This window comes from Panthera pardus, unplaced genomic scaffold (assembly GCF_024362965.1).
Source record: "Panthera pardus isolate Hobbes unplaced genomic scaffold, ASM2436296v1 HiC_scaffold_16, whole genome shotgun sequence".
NCBI classification, from domain to species: domain Eukaryota; kingdom Metazoa; phylum Chordata; class Mammalia; order Carnivora; family Felidae; genus Panthera; species Panthera pardus.
The window spans coordinates 149,431,479-149,446,475 of NW_026526721.1; the positions used below are offsets into that span (position 1 = coordinate 149,431,479).

The 14,997-nt window shown below is 46.4% G+C and overlaps 1 protein-coding gene across 3 annotated transcripts; it reads right to left on the bottom strand.

The window, feature by feature from the left end:
- Positions 1–2,073: 2,073 nt before the first annotated feature.
- Positions 2,074–14,005, bottom strand: ZNF620 (zinc finger protein 620). 3 transcript variants are annotated; one of them, XM_053903952.1, is made up of 5 exons: positions 13,640–14,004; positions 7,968–8,105; positions 7,623–7,796; positions 7,029–7,142; positions 2,074–4,874 (listed from the first exon to the last, which is right to left on the bottom strand). In XM_053903952.1, exons 3-5 carry the CDS (start codon positions 7,654–7,656, stop codon positions 3,868–3,870), a joined length of 1,155 nt encoding a protein of 384 aa, XP_053759927.1. In that variant the 5' UTR covers positions 7,657–7,796; positions 7,968–8,105; positions 13,640–14,004; the 3' UTR covers positions 2,074–3,867. The 3 variants fall into 3 exon arrangements, with proteins under 3 accessions (XP_053759927.1, XP_019274351.2, XP_019274355.2); XM_019418806.2 differs by lacking the exon at positions 7,968–8,105 and having other exon boundaries at positions 7,623–7,776; positions 13,640–14,005; XM_019418810.2 differs by lacking the exon at positions 7,968–8,105.
- Between the last annotated feature and the right edge of the window lie 992 nt (positions 14,006–14,997).

Sequence of the window (14,997 nt, forward strand, 5' to 3'; positions counted from 1 at the left end):
TTTGGAAATTTACTATCGTAATAGCATCAAAAAATGATAGATCTGAAAAGGGTGTGAAAAACCTATATAGTAAAAATTACAAAACACTGCTGAAATAAAGATCCAAATAAATGGAGAGATTTACCATGTTTTTGAGTCAAAAGACTATATAAAGATGAGAATTCTCCCCCACAATTGATTTATAGATTCCATACAATCTCAATCAAAATCCCAGGATATGTTTTGTAGAAACTGACAAACATTCTAAAATCCATGAAAAGCAAAGGACCTAGAATGGCCAAAACAACTTTGGCAAAATACAAATAGGAGGGCTGACACTGTATGACTTTGACACTTGGAACACCTACAGTAATAGGGGCACTTGGGTGGCTCAGTTAAGCATCCAACTCTTGATTTTGGCTTAGATTGTGATCCCAGGGTCATGGGATTGAGCCCTGCTTAAGGTTCTCTCCCTCTGCTCTCTCTCCCCTGCTCGTGCCACTGTCCTAGAAAAAAAAATTTTTTTTAATAAAAAAATTTTTAAAGATAGAACTAAACATAAAACCTAAAATTATGATGTTTCTAGAAGGAAGGGCACCTGGGTGGCTCAGTTAAGCATCCAACTCTTGATTTCGGCTCATGTCAGGATTGCACAGTTTGCAGGATCAAGCCCTGCCCTGCACCATGCTCCATGATGACAGGAAGGAGCCTGCTTGGGATTATCTCTCTGTCTCTCTCTGCCCTTCACACACACACACACACACACACACACACACACACACTCTTTTAAATAAACTAAAAATAAATATATAAAACTTCTAGAAGGAAAATGGGGGGGGGGGAATCTTTGTAAACTTGGGTAAGGCAAAGATTTCTTAAATATGACACTAAAAGCATAATCCATAAAAGAACAAACTAATATATTGGACCTCATCAATATTAAACTCTTCTGCTCTTCAAAAGATTTAAGAGAATCAAAAGATAAGCCACATGCTGGGAGAAAACGTTTAGAAATCACGTATCTGAAAAAGGACTTATATCCACAATCTATAAAGACCTTTCCTCTCCAAAAAAAGATCTCCCAAAAATCAATAAAAACAACCCAGGGGTGCGTGGGTGGCTCAGTCAGTTAAGCCTCTGACTCTTGATTTTGACTCAGGTCATGATCTCACATTCGTGGGATTGAGCTCCAAGGCAGGCTCTGCACTGAGTGAGGAACCTGCCTGGGATTCTCTCTCTCCCTTTCTCTGCCCTTCCCCTGCTAACACTTTTTCTCTCCATCAAAATAAACAAACAAAAAAACGAAGAATTTTTGAGGGGCATCTGGATTAAGCGACTAAGCAATTAAACATCAGACTCTTGATTTCAGCTCAGGTCATGATCTCAGGATTCGTGAGATTGAGCTCCACATCAGGGTCCGTGTTGACAGCACGGAGCCTGCTTGGGATTCTCTCTCTTCCTCTCTGCTCCTCCCCTGCTTGGGTGCTCATTCTCTCTAAAAATACATGAAAGAAAGAAAGAAAGAAAGAAAGAAAGAAAGAAAGAAAGAAAGAAAGAAAGAAAGAAAGAAAGAAAGAAAGAAAGAAAGGAAGGAAGGAAGGAAGGAAGAAGGGAAGGAAGGAAGAAAAGAAAGAAAGAAAGAAAGAAAGAAAGAAAGAAAGAAAGAAAGAAAGAAAGAAAAAGAAAGAAGGGAAGGAAGGAAGGAAGGAAAGAAAGAAAGAAAGAAAGAAAGAAAGAAAGAAAGAAAGAAAGAAAGAAAACAACCCAATAATAAAAACACAAGCAAAAGATATGGACACTGGACCTAAGACATAATGGAAGGCAAATAAGCACATGTAAATATTAGAATAGCTAAATTATAGCTATATTAGAATAGCTAAAATTAAAAAAAAAAAAGGCACTACTGAGCATAGCCAAAGATAGACTGGAAATATAAGTCTCATACAATGCTGGCAGGGATATAAAATGATACATCTTCTTTGCACAACAGTTTTGAAGATGCTTAAAATGTAAATATATACTTACCTTATGACCCAGGCATTCCACTACTCTTACTTACCCAAGAGAAATAAAAGCATATGTCATTACAAAGACTTAAAACACAAATGTTCACAGCAGCTTTATTTATAATAACCCAAAACTGGAAACAGCCCAAGTGGTCATCAAGAGATAAATGGACAATTTTTTGTATATCTATAGTGTAATACTGCCAGGAAGGAAGGAAGGAAGGAAGGAAGGAAGGAAGGAAGGAAGGAAGGAAGGAAGGGGGAGGGAGGGAGAGGGGGAGAGATAAAGAGGGAAAGAGAGAGGGAAAGAGAGAAAAAGACAGAAAAGGAAAGAAAGAAAGAAAGAAAGAAAGAAAGAAAGAAAGAAAGAAAGAGAAAGAAAGAAAGAAAGAAAGAAAGAAAGAAAGAAAGAAAGAAAAAGAAAGAAAGAGAAAGAAAGAAAAAAAGAAAGGAAGAAAGAAAGAAAGGAAGAAATAAAAAGGAAAGAAAAAGAAAATAACCACTGATATAACGCATATGCAACATGGGTGACTCTCAAAATAATTATGCTGAGCGAAAGACACCAGGCCAAAAGTAAGAGTACATACAATATGTTGTTTATATAAAATCCTAGAGAAGCAAAACTCATCCAAAGTGACAGCGGATCAGCAACTGCTGTGGAAGCTACGAGAGGGGCATCAGCAATGTTTGGGGGGTTATGGCTGTTTATTATCCTGACTATGGTGACTGCTTCACTGGTGCACACAGACGGCAAAGCTCGGCAATGGTATCATGATCATAAATAACACTTTTGTTCATTACGTTCGAGTCCTTGTTCTAAGCACTCCGACATGTATTAATGCAGTGAATCCTCGACACAAACCTCTGAGGTAGACTGTCAGCAGATTTTACTAAGGAAACTAGTTGGGTCTGTAACTTCACCAAGACTCAGAACAAAGCCGGCCCGTCTCGGTGTCGTTACCCACTACTCTGCTTCCCGCATCGGGTAAAGTCAAGGGCTTGCAAAAGAGGGACGCTACAACAGAACACATGGACACCTCACCTTGTTTCCACACGTAACACAAAACAATGGTCACTTTTTCCATGATACAGAACAGCAATGAGATAGATGAGTTTATGATAAATAGGGCCTTGCATCTGACTCAAAGGGTACATACACCCCAACTTTTGCAAAGGCACAGCCTGCAACTGAGTAGTGAGAAGTAACTGACGAGTAAGCAGTGTGGGTGGGCCTGCACCCGAGGTAGGTCTCTGAAAATGTGCACCCCACTAGGAATGTCCTCCACCGTGCACATGGTTCCACAGGGACAAGGGCCCTCTGTTTCTGAGTTTAGGGGACTCCTAATATAAAGACACTGACAGGGTGTCCCTTTCTTTTCTGAGTGACCCCTTGTTTGCTGTCGCACACCTGAGAAGGGATGCATGGGACATAAACGTTCCAAATCTAAAAGGTCTGAAATACCTTATACCAAACTCACACTTGGGGATACTGAATTCTGGGTGGAAGTTATTTTCCCTTTGAATTTTGAAGGCCTACACCGTGGTCCTCTAACTTTCAAGACTGCTGTTATGAAATCCAATGCATTCACATTCCCGGTCTTTTGTTTTCTCTAGAAACTTTTTGCCGTCTCCTCTTTAAGCCTGGACTCTTGATAATTCACAGTGGTGTTCTCTGATGGAGGTCCTCCCACACCTCCCTCATGCATCTCGCGGGACACTCAGTGACACCACTAACCCCGCGAGGAGGTACCAGCCAGTTACACGTCCTCGTACACTCGTGACTTAGCGGTTTGTTTCTTTTCTCGCTGTCAAGAGCGTACTGACGAAGAGCATGAGAGTGGGGAGAAACAAGGAGGCACGGCGCCCACAGCTGCGGACAGCCCTACTCTTGCACGGGTACCTTCTGCGTGTGTAGTTTCCGATGCAGGGTGAATCGCCCGCACCAGCTGAAGGTTTTCCCACACACCTCGCACTCGTACGGTTTCTCACCGGTGTGAACCCGCTCATGCTGGACCAGGGTGATTTTCTGACTGAAGGCCTTCCCACACTCCTTACATTCGAAAGGTTTCTCCCCGGTGTGAATGCGCTGATGCTGAGTCAAGGCTGTGGGGGAACTCAATCGTTTCCCACACTCTTTACATTCGTAGTGTCTCTCCCCGGTGTGCACTCGCTGGTGGACGATAAAGCTGGAGCTACAACTGAAAGTCTTCCAACATTCGTGACATTCATAGAGCTTCTCCCCCGTGTGGAACCTCTGGTGCTGGAGGAAGACGGAGCTGCTGATGAAGGCCTTGCCGCACTCCTTACATTCATAGGGCTTTTCTCCAGTGTGGATTCTCTGATGCTGAATCAAGGCCGTGTCCGAACTTAAGCCTTTCCCACATTCTTTACATTTAAATGGTTTCTTTCCAGTGTGAATTACCTGATGCCGAACAAGTAATGAGTTATATCTGAAGGCTTTTCCACATTCCTTGCATTTAAAAGACCTTTCGTCAGCGTGACATCCCTGAAAATCCGCCACTCGACTGAAATACCTGCCACATCTTCTACATTCGTATGATACCTGACCACCGGGAACAGTCTGATCTGTGGAGACTCGTGTGCTGACACTAACGTCTTCCCCAGACTTCTCACGCTTCTCCCCACTCTCCACGGCGTAGGCCTCGCGACAGCTGGTTGGCCCATCTGTGAAAGCTCTCCTCTTGGACTTTGTCTTCTTGGCTATGCAGTGACCAGGCTGCTGCTCTAGGCTGCTCCCCAAGTCCAGGTGCTGGGGAACGTTCCCTGGTAGCCCTCCTAACGTCAGTCCGTGGGACTCCGTTTCTTCGGGAATGTGTTCCTTTGGGCTCGACTCTTCCTTCTCAGCTCTGGTCTCAGAGCTACAGAGCTCTGTATCACAAAACAAAAACAAAAACACACAAGTGTCAGCCTCTGATATCGCAAAAAGAAACTACATGTGCCGAAGGGGAAAACGGGGCCAAGTGGTTCTAATCTACCCTGTGTGGCCATTTTCTAACATGCACACAAAATGGCTACCGAACATCAGCACACAGCAGAGCGCCACAGGTGAAACGAAGACTCCACGGGTGGAGGCAAGCAAGGCCGGGAGGCACTCCCATAAAGAGCACAAAGACTAGAGAACAGCAAAGACTGTGACCCAGCGGGGCAGGAAGACCAATGGTGTTCTCCCAAGTGAACAGGTTAGGTCAGAGGGCAGACACAGAGAAGGGATGACTAGAGACCCCGAGGTCAGAGGAAATCCACCAGATCAAAGAAAGGACAGGCCAAGCACCTCAAACTGCAAAGGGTCCCACAACTGAAATTCCTGAAGGGCTGCTCATCTTTTACAACACTGTCCATGTCCTAATCTTTGAGAAGAGAGTGGTCTCTGTCACCAGGTTGGCTCTAGCAAGGCAGCAGGCTCCCATGGTGCGACTGAGGGGACCGGGTCCGGCTAACCCCACGGCAGCTGGGAGGACGGGAGAGGTGGAGCCTTGCCTCTAGAACGGTCGAGTGCTGCGCATGTGAAGAACCCTTCTAAGGATGGACAGGACCCGGCGATGACTCTTGTGCTCTCCCTAAAATGCTGCACGGGCTGTATGTAGGGTTTAATACGACAGTAGAAACGTGAAATCCTAAAACCAACCAGACGGAGAAAACCAAAGGCTACTTTCCCTCTGCCGCTAAGGCCTTCTGCAGGCTAACATGGCCTTCAGCACTGGGCCAGGGCAAACTCACGCGTCAAGAAGCCAACAGTTTAGAAAACACTGTTTACCCAGAGAGCCTGAAGTCCTGGGATCACACCCAAAGGGCACAACCTTAACACAAGGCTGAGGGCAGCTGGGGAGCTGGGCATTATTAATGGTCACTCCCTGTGAAGTCTGAAGAGCCCCCCAATGGCAATAGGCGGAGAAGGGGTGAAACGGAGTATCAGAGGCAAAAATATACGGTGTGTTGTTACTTTTAACTCCTGGGTCAACACCTTTCGAAAGGAGGAAGTCGTCCACCGTTCTTCTGTAACAAGTTTTGCTTCGAGAGTTCAGCTATTAAAATAAAAGTCTTTCTAAGTGCAGGGAAGGTGACGTACTTCGGGTGGCCGCTGACGCAAGGGAAACGGGGGGGAGTGTCGTGCTGATGTCCGCGTGGGTGTGAAAATTCCCATTAGGAAAACGAATTTTTCTTTATCTTCCAATAACTTTTTCAGTGATACAATTTTATTTTTTCTTTTTACTTACGTCGGTGTTTGGGAACCCGTAATTTCATTTTCCACAGAGGAGTGCCTGGTTGGCTCAGTCGGCAGAGCACGCAACCATTGCTCTCGGGGTCGCGAGTTTAAGCCCCAAGCTGCGTGCGGAGTTTACTTTAAAAACATGTGGGGCGCCTGGGTGGCTCAGTCCGTTGAGCGCCTACCTCTTGGTTTTGGCTCAGGTCATGATCTCGCAGTTCGTGGCTTCAAGCCCCACACTGGGCTCTGTGCTGACAGTGCAAAGCCTGCTTGGGATTCTATCTCCCTCTCTTCCGCCCCTCCCCTGCTGGCTCGCGCTTGCTCTCTCTCTCTCTCTCTCTCCTCTCTCGCAAAAATAAATAAACATTAAAAAAAACTTTTCCCATAGAAATAATATATTCTGAAGCTGCAGATGGCCAGATAGGCCCCAGAAGCCTATTTTCCCTCCAAGGTGGTTGACATTCTCATCTCCGCGAAAACAAACTGGTGGAAAAGTTAACTGTTTCCACCAGACAGGACCCCAAAGGGCTGTCATGGTTCAACAGCTGCTGAGCCAGATGCTATCCCTTGGCAGGTGGTGAGACAGAGAGGCAAAGACAAACACGCAAAGGCATCCTGCAGCCATACCTTCCTTGGAAGAGACTGGCCCTTCCTCGTCTGGCGGGGGGCGGCTACCACTATGAACACAGAATCCCATGTAATGATTCCAGAGGAAAGAAAACAGTCGCGCAAGAGAAGAAACACTCTGCACACACTGAAATGGGAAAATAAGCAAGCAGCCTAAGCAAAATGGGCAGCTGGTAGGTTCTCAGGCTCACCTGGACAGATGCCTCCGAGGACTTCCCTGCCCGCAGGTTCCCAGGGTTCCGGGCCCCATGGCAGTTCCCCTCGCTCTAGCTGGGAGACCAGAACAGGTCTGGTGAATAGAAAAGCTGCCCAGGAGAAAGAAACAGGAACAAAAGGTGAAGGGAATCAGAGAGCAGCATCCCCTCCCGGCTGTCTTTACCTTTCGTCGTTTGCCGAGCCAGGGAGGGAAACGAAGAGAAGTCAGTCTACACCATCTTAGAGGACAGAAAATTCCCACAAAGGGGGGCAGAGTCCTGGAATAACCCCCCACTCACATGAAGGAGTCCCAGATCTTCGTCAGAGAACTTGGAAGACGGAGGCCCAGGGGCTCTGCTGAGCTCTCCCTTCCTTCCATGCATGGGACAGAGCCCCTTCCCAGGGTCAGAGGGACAGTGGATTCCAAAACCTGAGAATCCGAAACTCTCCTCACCCACGAGCCTCCGGGAAAGCTCAGCCTTCGTAGCAACTGCCCATGAGGGTCAGAGAGGCCGTGATGTCTAAGGAGGAAAGAAAGCAGACGCACAAAGGGCAGAGGGCGAAAACAGCAAGGAGAAGAGATGCCTTACCCAGGGAAGCCACATTTGCATAATTCTCCAGCATCACCTCCCGGTACAGAGCCCTCTGTGAAGGGTCCAGGATGACCCATTCGTTCTGCGTGAAGTACACGGCCACGTCCTCAAAGGTCACTGGCTCCTGAGACAGCAGGTTCCTGCTGAAGCCCTGTGTGAGGGCCAAGGAGCCTAAGTATCGGGGCAGAGACCCACGGGGTAGGTGGCATTGCCAAGGACAGCTCTGGGGGGCCCCCTCCCCCCCGCGGGGGGCAGCCGGCGGCCAGCACTGCCCTCAGCCACAGGCCAGCCCAGGACTCCCTGCAGTCCTCCCCACCAACAGCCCTTCCTTCACCTGCTCACCTCTGTGCTGACTCTGCCGGGCCAGGGTCTACGTGCCTGTCGGCCCCTACGGCTCCCTTCCAGGGGTTTTGCGTGTCCGTGCACAGGGGACAGCGGTATAAACACAGCCCATAGCACTTCACTCCCTCCCGAATCTCACTAAAGTGACAATAACACAACGGCCCAGCAGGAGAAGAGTCAGACAGACTAGGCACATGAACAGAATTTCAGAAGGATGAATAGCAACTAAATTAGAGGAGCAGAGAAAGCTGAACCTTAACCGCCGGCAAAGGGGGAAGCAAACAAAACCAGAGATGAGCTCAGGATTTTTAAAGTGGGCTCTGCTTTTTAAAACTTGATAAAATATTCTATCCATTTAAAAACACCAGGGAGGAGTGAGGAGCCACAGAGTACTTAAGGCAGTAAATGAAAAACACCTACACAGAGGCGTATCACTGAGCAGTCGCGGAAAAATGAGACCATTAAAGCAAAACAAAACAAAACAAAACAAAACAAAACAAACCAACCTAGGGGTGCCTGGGCGGTTCAGTCGGTTAAGCGTCCCACTTACAATTTCAGCTCAGGTCCTGATCTCGAGGTTCATGAGTTTGAGCCCCGCACTGGGCTCCATGCGGACAGTGCAAAACCTGCCTGGGATTCTGTCTCCCTCTCTCTCTGCCCCTCCCCTGCTCGCTCTGTACCTCTCTCTCTCTCTCTCTCTCTCAAAATAAATAGACATTAAAAAAAAAAAAAACAAAAAACTAAAGGCTTCCAGAGCAGGAAAAACAACACACACAAGAGGACTGGGGAGTCGAGATGGCAACAGACTACTCGGCGAAAACAAACAGGGAAACGTTTTCTTTTGTTTTGTTTTAAGTCTTTGTTTATTTTTTAAATATATATATTTTTTAAGTAATCCCTACACCCAGCGTGGGGCTTGAACTGACAACCCCAAGATCAAGTCACACGCTCTACCGACTGAGCCAGCCGGGCGCCCCAAACGGGAAAATGTTTTTAAAAATGCTGAGTGAAAACTTCTGCTTCCCGTCCAGATGGAGTCAAAGGGATCGGGTTCATCCTGCCTAAACCGAGACAAGACAAATTACGTCAAACAGGTTCCCAGGTTACTGACATCTGATGGCAATGAAGGACAACATTCCCCAAGAGATGGGAGATAAAGAGGTGAGCCCTAAGATTCCTCAAGCTTGTCTTGGAAGGGTTTCCAGGCTGCATCACAGGGAGGGGAAACGAGGCAAAGCCCAGCAGCTTCCCTGGTAGATTCTGAGGAGACCAAGACTGTGGGAGTTTAGAGGACAGGACACCACGGAGAGAGGTGCACACAGAAGCAAACCCAGGGGGGTTATGGGCAGGGGTTCCCCAGAGTATTGAACAGAACAATGACCAGGGCCCTTTTCATCTGAAAAGACTGAAGGGCACAAAGCCTGGTGTTCACACAGGGCCAGTAAAAGTACCTATTTCCACTGGAAAAAATCCATAATTCATGGGCTATTGAATAGAGCTCTCAGGAAACTCTTGCCTCAGTCGTGGCGAATAATTATTTCTAGGCCATGCACCGCTCCAGATCCTACTACCAAATCATAAAAATCAAGACCAAAAAGGATCAAATGTATTCCTAAGTAATTGAACTTTATTCCAGAAAACACTCAAGGGTATTTTGGGGGGGAGCACCTAGCAGGCTCAGTCAGCCGAGCATGTGACTCTGGATCTCAGGGTTGTAAGTTCGAGTGCCACATTGGGTGTAGAGATTACTTAAAAATAAAATCTTAAAAAAAAATTTTTTTTAAAGAATATTTTGGGGAAGTAAGGGCACCTGGGTGGTTCGGTCAGTTGAGCGTCCAACTTCAGCTCAGGTCATGGTCTCACAGTTTGTGGGTTTCAAGCCCTGCATCGGGCTCTGTGCTGACAGCTCGGAGCCTGGAACCTGCTTCAGATTCTGTCTCTCGTTCTCTCTCTGCCCCTCCCCCACTCGTGCTCTGTCTCTCTGTGTCTCTCAAAAAATAAATAAAAGTAAAAAAAATAAAAAAAATAAAAAAAAGAAGGTGGGAAAAGAGGAGTAAAGGGAACAAAGAACAGATGGGACAATTAGAACACAAATATGAAGATGACAGACTCAAATCCAACCACATCATAAATAATCTAAACATCCCAACAGCCAAACATTATAAAGTCAGCCTACTACACGCTGACTTTAAGAAATGCATATTACATATAAAGACAGGAATAAGTTAAAAGCAAAAAGATGGGAAAAAATACACTAGCCAAAAAAAGCGGAAGTGGCTATATTAATTTAAGGTAATGTAGATTTCAGAGCAAAGAATATTAAGAGATAAAGATATGGTTCATAACCCTAAAGGAATCAGGGCATCTAACAATCCTACATGCCGGGGCTCCTGGCTCGCTCAGTCCCGAGAGCATGCGACTCTTGATCTCGGGGTTGTGACCTCAAGCCCCAGGTTGGCTATAGAGACTACCTAAATAAATAAAATTTAAAAAACAAAAACATAAACAAAAACCCCCACAATCCTACATGTTTATACAGTTAGCAACAGAGCGTCGAAATACATGAAGCAAAAAACTGATGACACTGCAAGAGAAACAGACAAATCCATAATTGTAACTGGAAATTTCAATAACCCCTCTCAACGAGGATATAGAAAACGTGAACACTACTATTATCCAACTTGACTTAATGGACATTTACAGAACGCCCCATCCGCAACAGCAGAATACACATTCTTTCCAGGTGCCCAAGGAACCTTTTGCAAGGTAGACCATACTCTGGGCTATAAAGAAGAAATCAAAAGGATCAAGTCATACAAAGAGTGTTCACTAACCACAACAGAATTAAATTAGAAATAACAGAGGGGCGCCTGGGTGCCTCAGTCAGTTGAGCGTCCAACTTCAGCTCGGGTCATGATCTCACAGTTCAGTTTGTGAGTTCAAGCCCGTCCTAGGCTCTGTGCTGACAGCTCAGACCCTGGAGCCTGCTCTGGATCCTGTGTGTCCCTCTCTCTCTGCCCCTCCCCTGCTCACCTCTGTCTCTCTCTCAAAAATAAATAAACATTGAAAATTTTTTAAAGAAATAAATAAATAAACTAGAAATAACAGAGACGCAAGGAAAATTGCCAAATATTTATGAACCACATAACACACGTCTAAATAACACATAGATCGAAGAATGAAACAAAAGAACTCAGAAAGTATTCTGAGCTGAATGAAAATGAAAACACAATGTACCAAAATGAAGGATGGTGTTAACACAGTACTTAGGAAGAAATTTATAGTATTAAATGCCTGTGTTACAAAATTTAAAAAGAAAAAAAGGTCTTGAGCCAGGGACCTTTAGAATCTAGAGAAAGGTGACCTTCACCTTTAGAATCGAGAGAAAAAACAAATTTAACACAAACTTAGCAGAACAAACAAAATAAAGATCCAAGTGGAAATCAGTGACATAAAACCGAAAAATAGAGAAAATCAGCAAAACCAAAAGTAGTTCTTTGTGAAGATCAATGCAACTTCTAAATCTCTGGTCAGATGAATCAGAAAAAAAAGAGAAGAAATAAATTAGCAATATTAGTTATAAAAAAGGTGACCACTACAGATAATAAAAGGATAGTAATTATTATGAACAACTTTATGCCATTAATGTCCACAACGTAAAACGGACAAATTCCTTGAAAGACACAAATTACCAACACTCATTCAAGGAGAAACAGAATAGCCCCATACCTACAAAGGAACTGAAACTGTATTTTAAATTTTTTTGTAACATTTTATTTATTTTTGAGAGAGACAGAGACAGAATGCGAGCGGGTTAGGGACAGAAAGAGAGGGAGACACAGAATCCAAAGCAGGCTCCAGGCTCCGAGCTGTCAGCACAGAGCCCGACGCGGGGCTTGAACTCACAAGCTGTGAGATCATTCCCTGAGCCGAAGTCGGACGCTCAACCGAAGGAGCCACCCAGGCGCCCCCTGAAACTGTATTTTAAAACTTATCAGAAAGAAAACTCCACATATAGATGATTTCACTGGTTACCAAACACATAAGGAAGAAATGTAATCAGTTCTATGCAAATTCTTCCAAAATATTGACAAGGATGGAATACTTCCCATTCTATGGGACAAGGACATTACAAGAAAACTGGAGATCAATACCTCTTACAAACATAGATGCAAAAATTCTACACAAAAATTTAACAAAATAGAATCCAAAATATAGTCAAAGAATAATACATCAAGACCAAGTAGTTTTTATCCAAGGAGTGCAAGGTTGGTTGAATATATGAAAAAAAAAAAATCAATGTAATTTGCCACATTAAGAAACTAAAACAGAAAAATCATATAATCCTCTAAACCAACATAGGAAAAGCATGTGTCAAAATTCAACATCCATTCCTGCAGCAAGCTAGGCATAGAAGAGAACTTTCTCAATCTGAGAAAGGGCATTTACAGAAAACAAAACAAAACAAACCCTCTGGTGAGGATCATTCTTAATAGTGAAATACTGAATGCTTTCACCCTAAGGTCAAGAATAAGACAAAGATGTCTGCTCTCACCACCTCTACTCAACATTGAAATGGAGGTTCTAGCTAGTGCAGTTAGGCAAGAAAAAGGAATAAAAGGTATCCAGACAGGAAATAAGGAAAGGCAATTATCTTCATTTGTGGATGGCATGTCTATGTAAACATCCAGCGGAATCTACCAAAAAGTAATGACAATACTAGAATTACTTTATCCATGGAAGGACTTCAATTTGTGGACAGAGGTGAAAAGGGTCCTCACTGTATGCAATGATGCAAATTTCCCGTTTAATGAATTTCTACTTTTCAGCCTCGATTGCCAAACCTATCCCAATCAACCCCCTACACTTGTTTTTCCATCCTGATCATGTCTTCGTTTGGGCCTTCTCATCTGTCTGTCCCTCTCAACTCATCCTCCCCTGTCCAAACACACCCGATGGTGACAGATGCAAATGAAAGATACAAGCCTGCGACACAGTAAGGAACCTTGGGAACAAGCCCCATGTGCACTTGTGAAACTCCCCGCCGCCTGCCGGCTGCCGGCTGTCAGCGCTTTTCTTGCAGAACTCCCTACTGGCTATTTTTACTTTGCTCGCAGAGCAAAGCACCAGCTAAGGAGCAAACCCAGCCAGCTCCAAACCAGTGCGCTCCGAGAGCCACCCCCCCACCCCCTCCCCCCCAGTGCCGAACTTCCACGATTTTCCCCTCATTATAATACTAAAAATCATGCCCAGGGGCCCAGATTCAACACGATCATTACGCACGCGATGCATGAAGAAACATGACCTTGAAGTGCGCAGGTGCTAATAAATCCCTGCCTCTACATGCGTAGACAGCCCCCTCTTCCCACCGAAGTACCTTTAAAAAACTCTCCCAGACCTCTCCTCGGAGAGTCAGCCTGAGGATTCTTCCCTTTGTGCTGCTCTTCTGCGCTCGAGCATAAGCCCCAATAAAGCCTTTCTTGGGACTTTACATTTTGGGTCCCGTCCCGTTTCTACCAACGCTGGGTCCAAGGACCCCAGTCCCGGAACACCTGCACAACTCAGGCTCCGGATGCAGGCTGACAGCTGCTCTCTTGACATCAGAGGGTGGGAGGGCCGGTTACGGGAGGGGAGAGGGGGGAGCGACAGAGGCGGAGAGGAGGCTCGCTCACCTGGTGCCACGTGATCTGGAGCATGGCTGGGGTCCCCGTTTCACACGCCCTCGGGGTTCGAGGTGAGACAGAAGAGAAAATCAAGGACGGGCAGGACAGCTGCTGCCGGGCACCCCGCAAACGCCGTCTGTCCGCCGGGGGCTCCCTGCGTCCTGGAACCCCCCTCACCACAGAGGCACAGGGATCGGAGAACCGAGCATTGAAGAACTCCGCGGGGATGCGACCCCGTTAGCCCGTTCCCGGGACGCGGAGCCCAGGCGACCGCTGACGCCGCGCGCCCCGGACGCAGGGAACGCGCGAGAAGGCGGTCGGCCAGGGCTCCCGGGAAAGCTTAGGACCCGCGCCGCCGGAAGCGCGTAGGGCCGTTTCCCCTCCTCTCTAGGAAGCTGCAAACTTCCCGGTCTCCGTGGTTCCCCAGCCCGGCGGCAACCGCCACGGTCTCTACTCCGGGAAACGTCGAGCCAGAGTTACCGGCTCCAGGCTCGGGTCCTGCAGCGCCCCCTCGCGGCAGCTCCTCCGGAAGATGTCGTCTAGCCAGCTCGGGCCACAGACCAGTTGCACAGGCCACAGACGGACAATCACCCAGGGTTCCATGGCGTTTGCCGCTTCTGGCAGCCCTTCCAGCTATTGAAGGGACCATTGCTCCACCTGTGCCAAAGCCTGCCTGGGTTCTGTGGCTGCGCTGCAGTGGGGGGAAGAGTGGGACCCATCACTCAACAGCCAACTGGGTGTTGGTTGAGAGCACTGACTACCTAGGTCCACGAACCTGGCTGTACCACTTCTTAGCTGTGGGAGGAGCAGCAAATTGCTTTACCTGTTTCCTTATCTGCGAAATGGGTATAATAGTGACACCGACTTCAAAGGGCTTTTGAGGTTTAATAATTAAGTGAGTTAGTGGGTTGGCAAAGTATTTATAGTAGTTCCTGGCACACGGTAAGTGCTTGTGAGTTGTTTGGTTTTCTAATTGTGTTTTTGCTTTTGAAGATACAAGTGCTGCTGGGACTGCCAATATGTGGCACCGTTTAGGGAAAAACCCACTAACATTTAGCCTTAGACCCCTTTCCCACCCTATCCCTGGATGTATGTTCCAGGCCCCGCCTGGAAACAGATTTCAGTTGATGGCTCAGCAGCCTTCCCTGTGAATACTGTGTCCCTCATATTAAGTTAAATGTTTTATATAGCTCGTCCCCTGCCAGTCTTCAAAGACTTGTCACGGTACCCCACTGCACAGATAGACCTGCCAATGGGAGAGCCTCGGTGATCGGTCTTCATTACATATTTGCAATCCAAGCAAATGTCTCCACCCTATCTCAAGAAGCTCTTCTTGGAGGCTGTCCGTGGGTTTTGTCAGTGGGTGA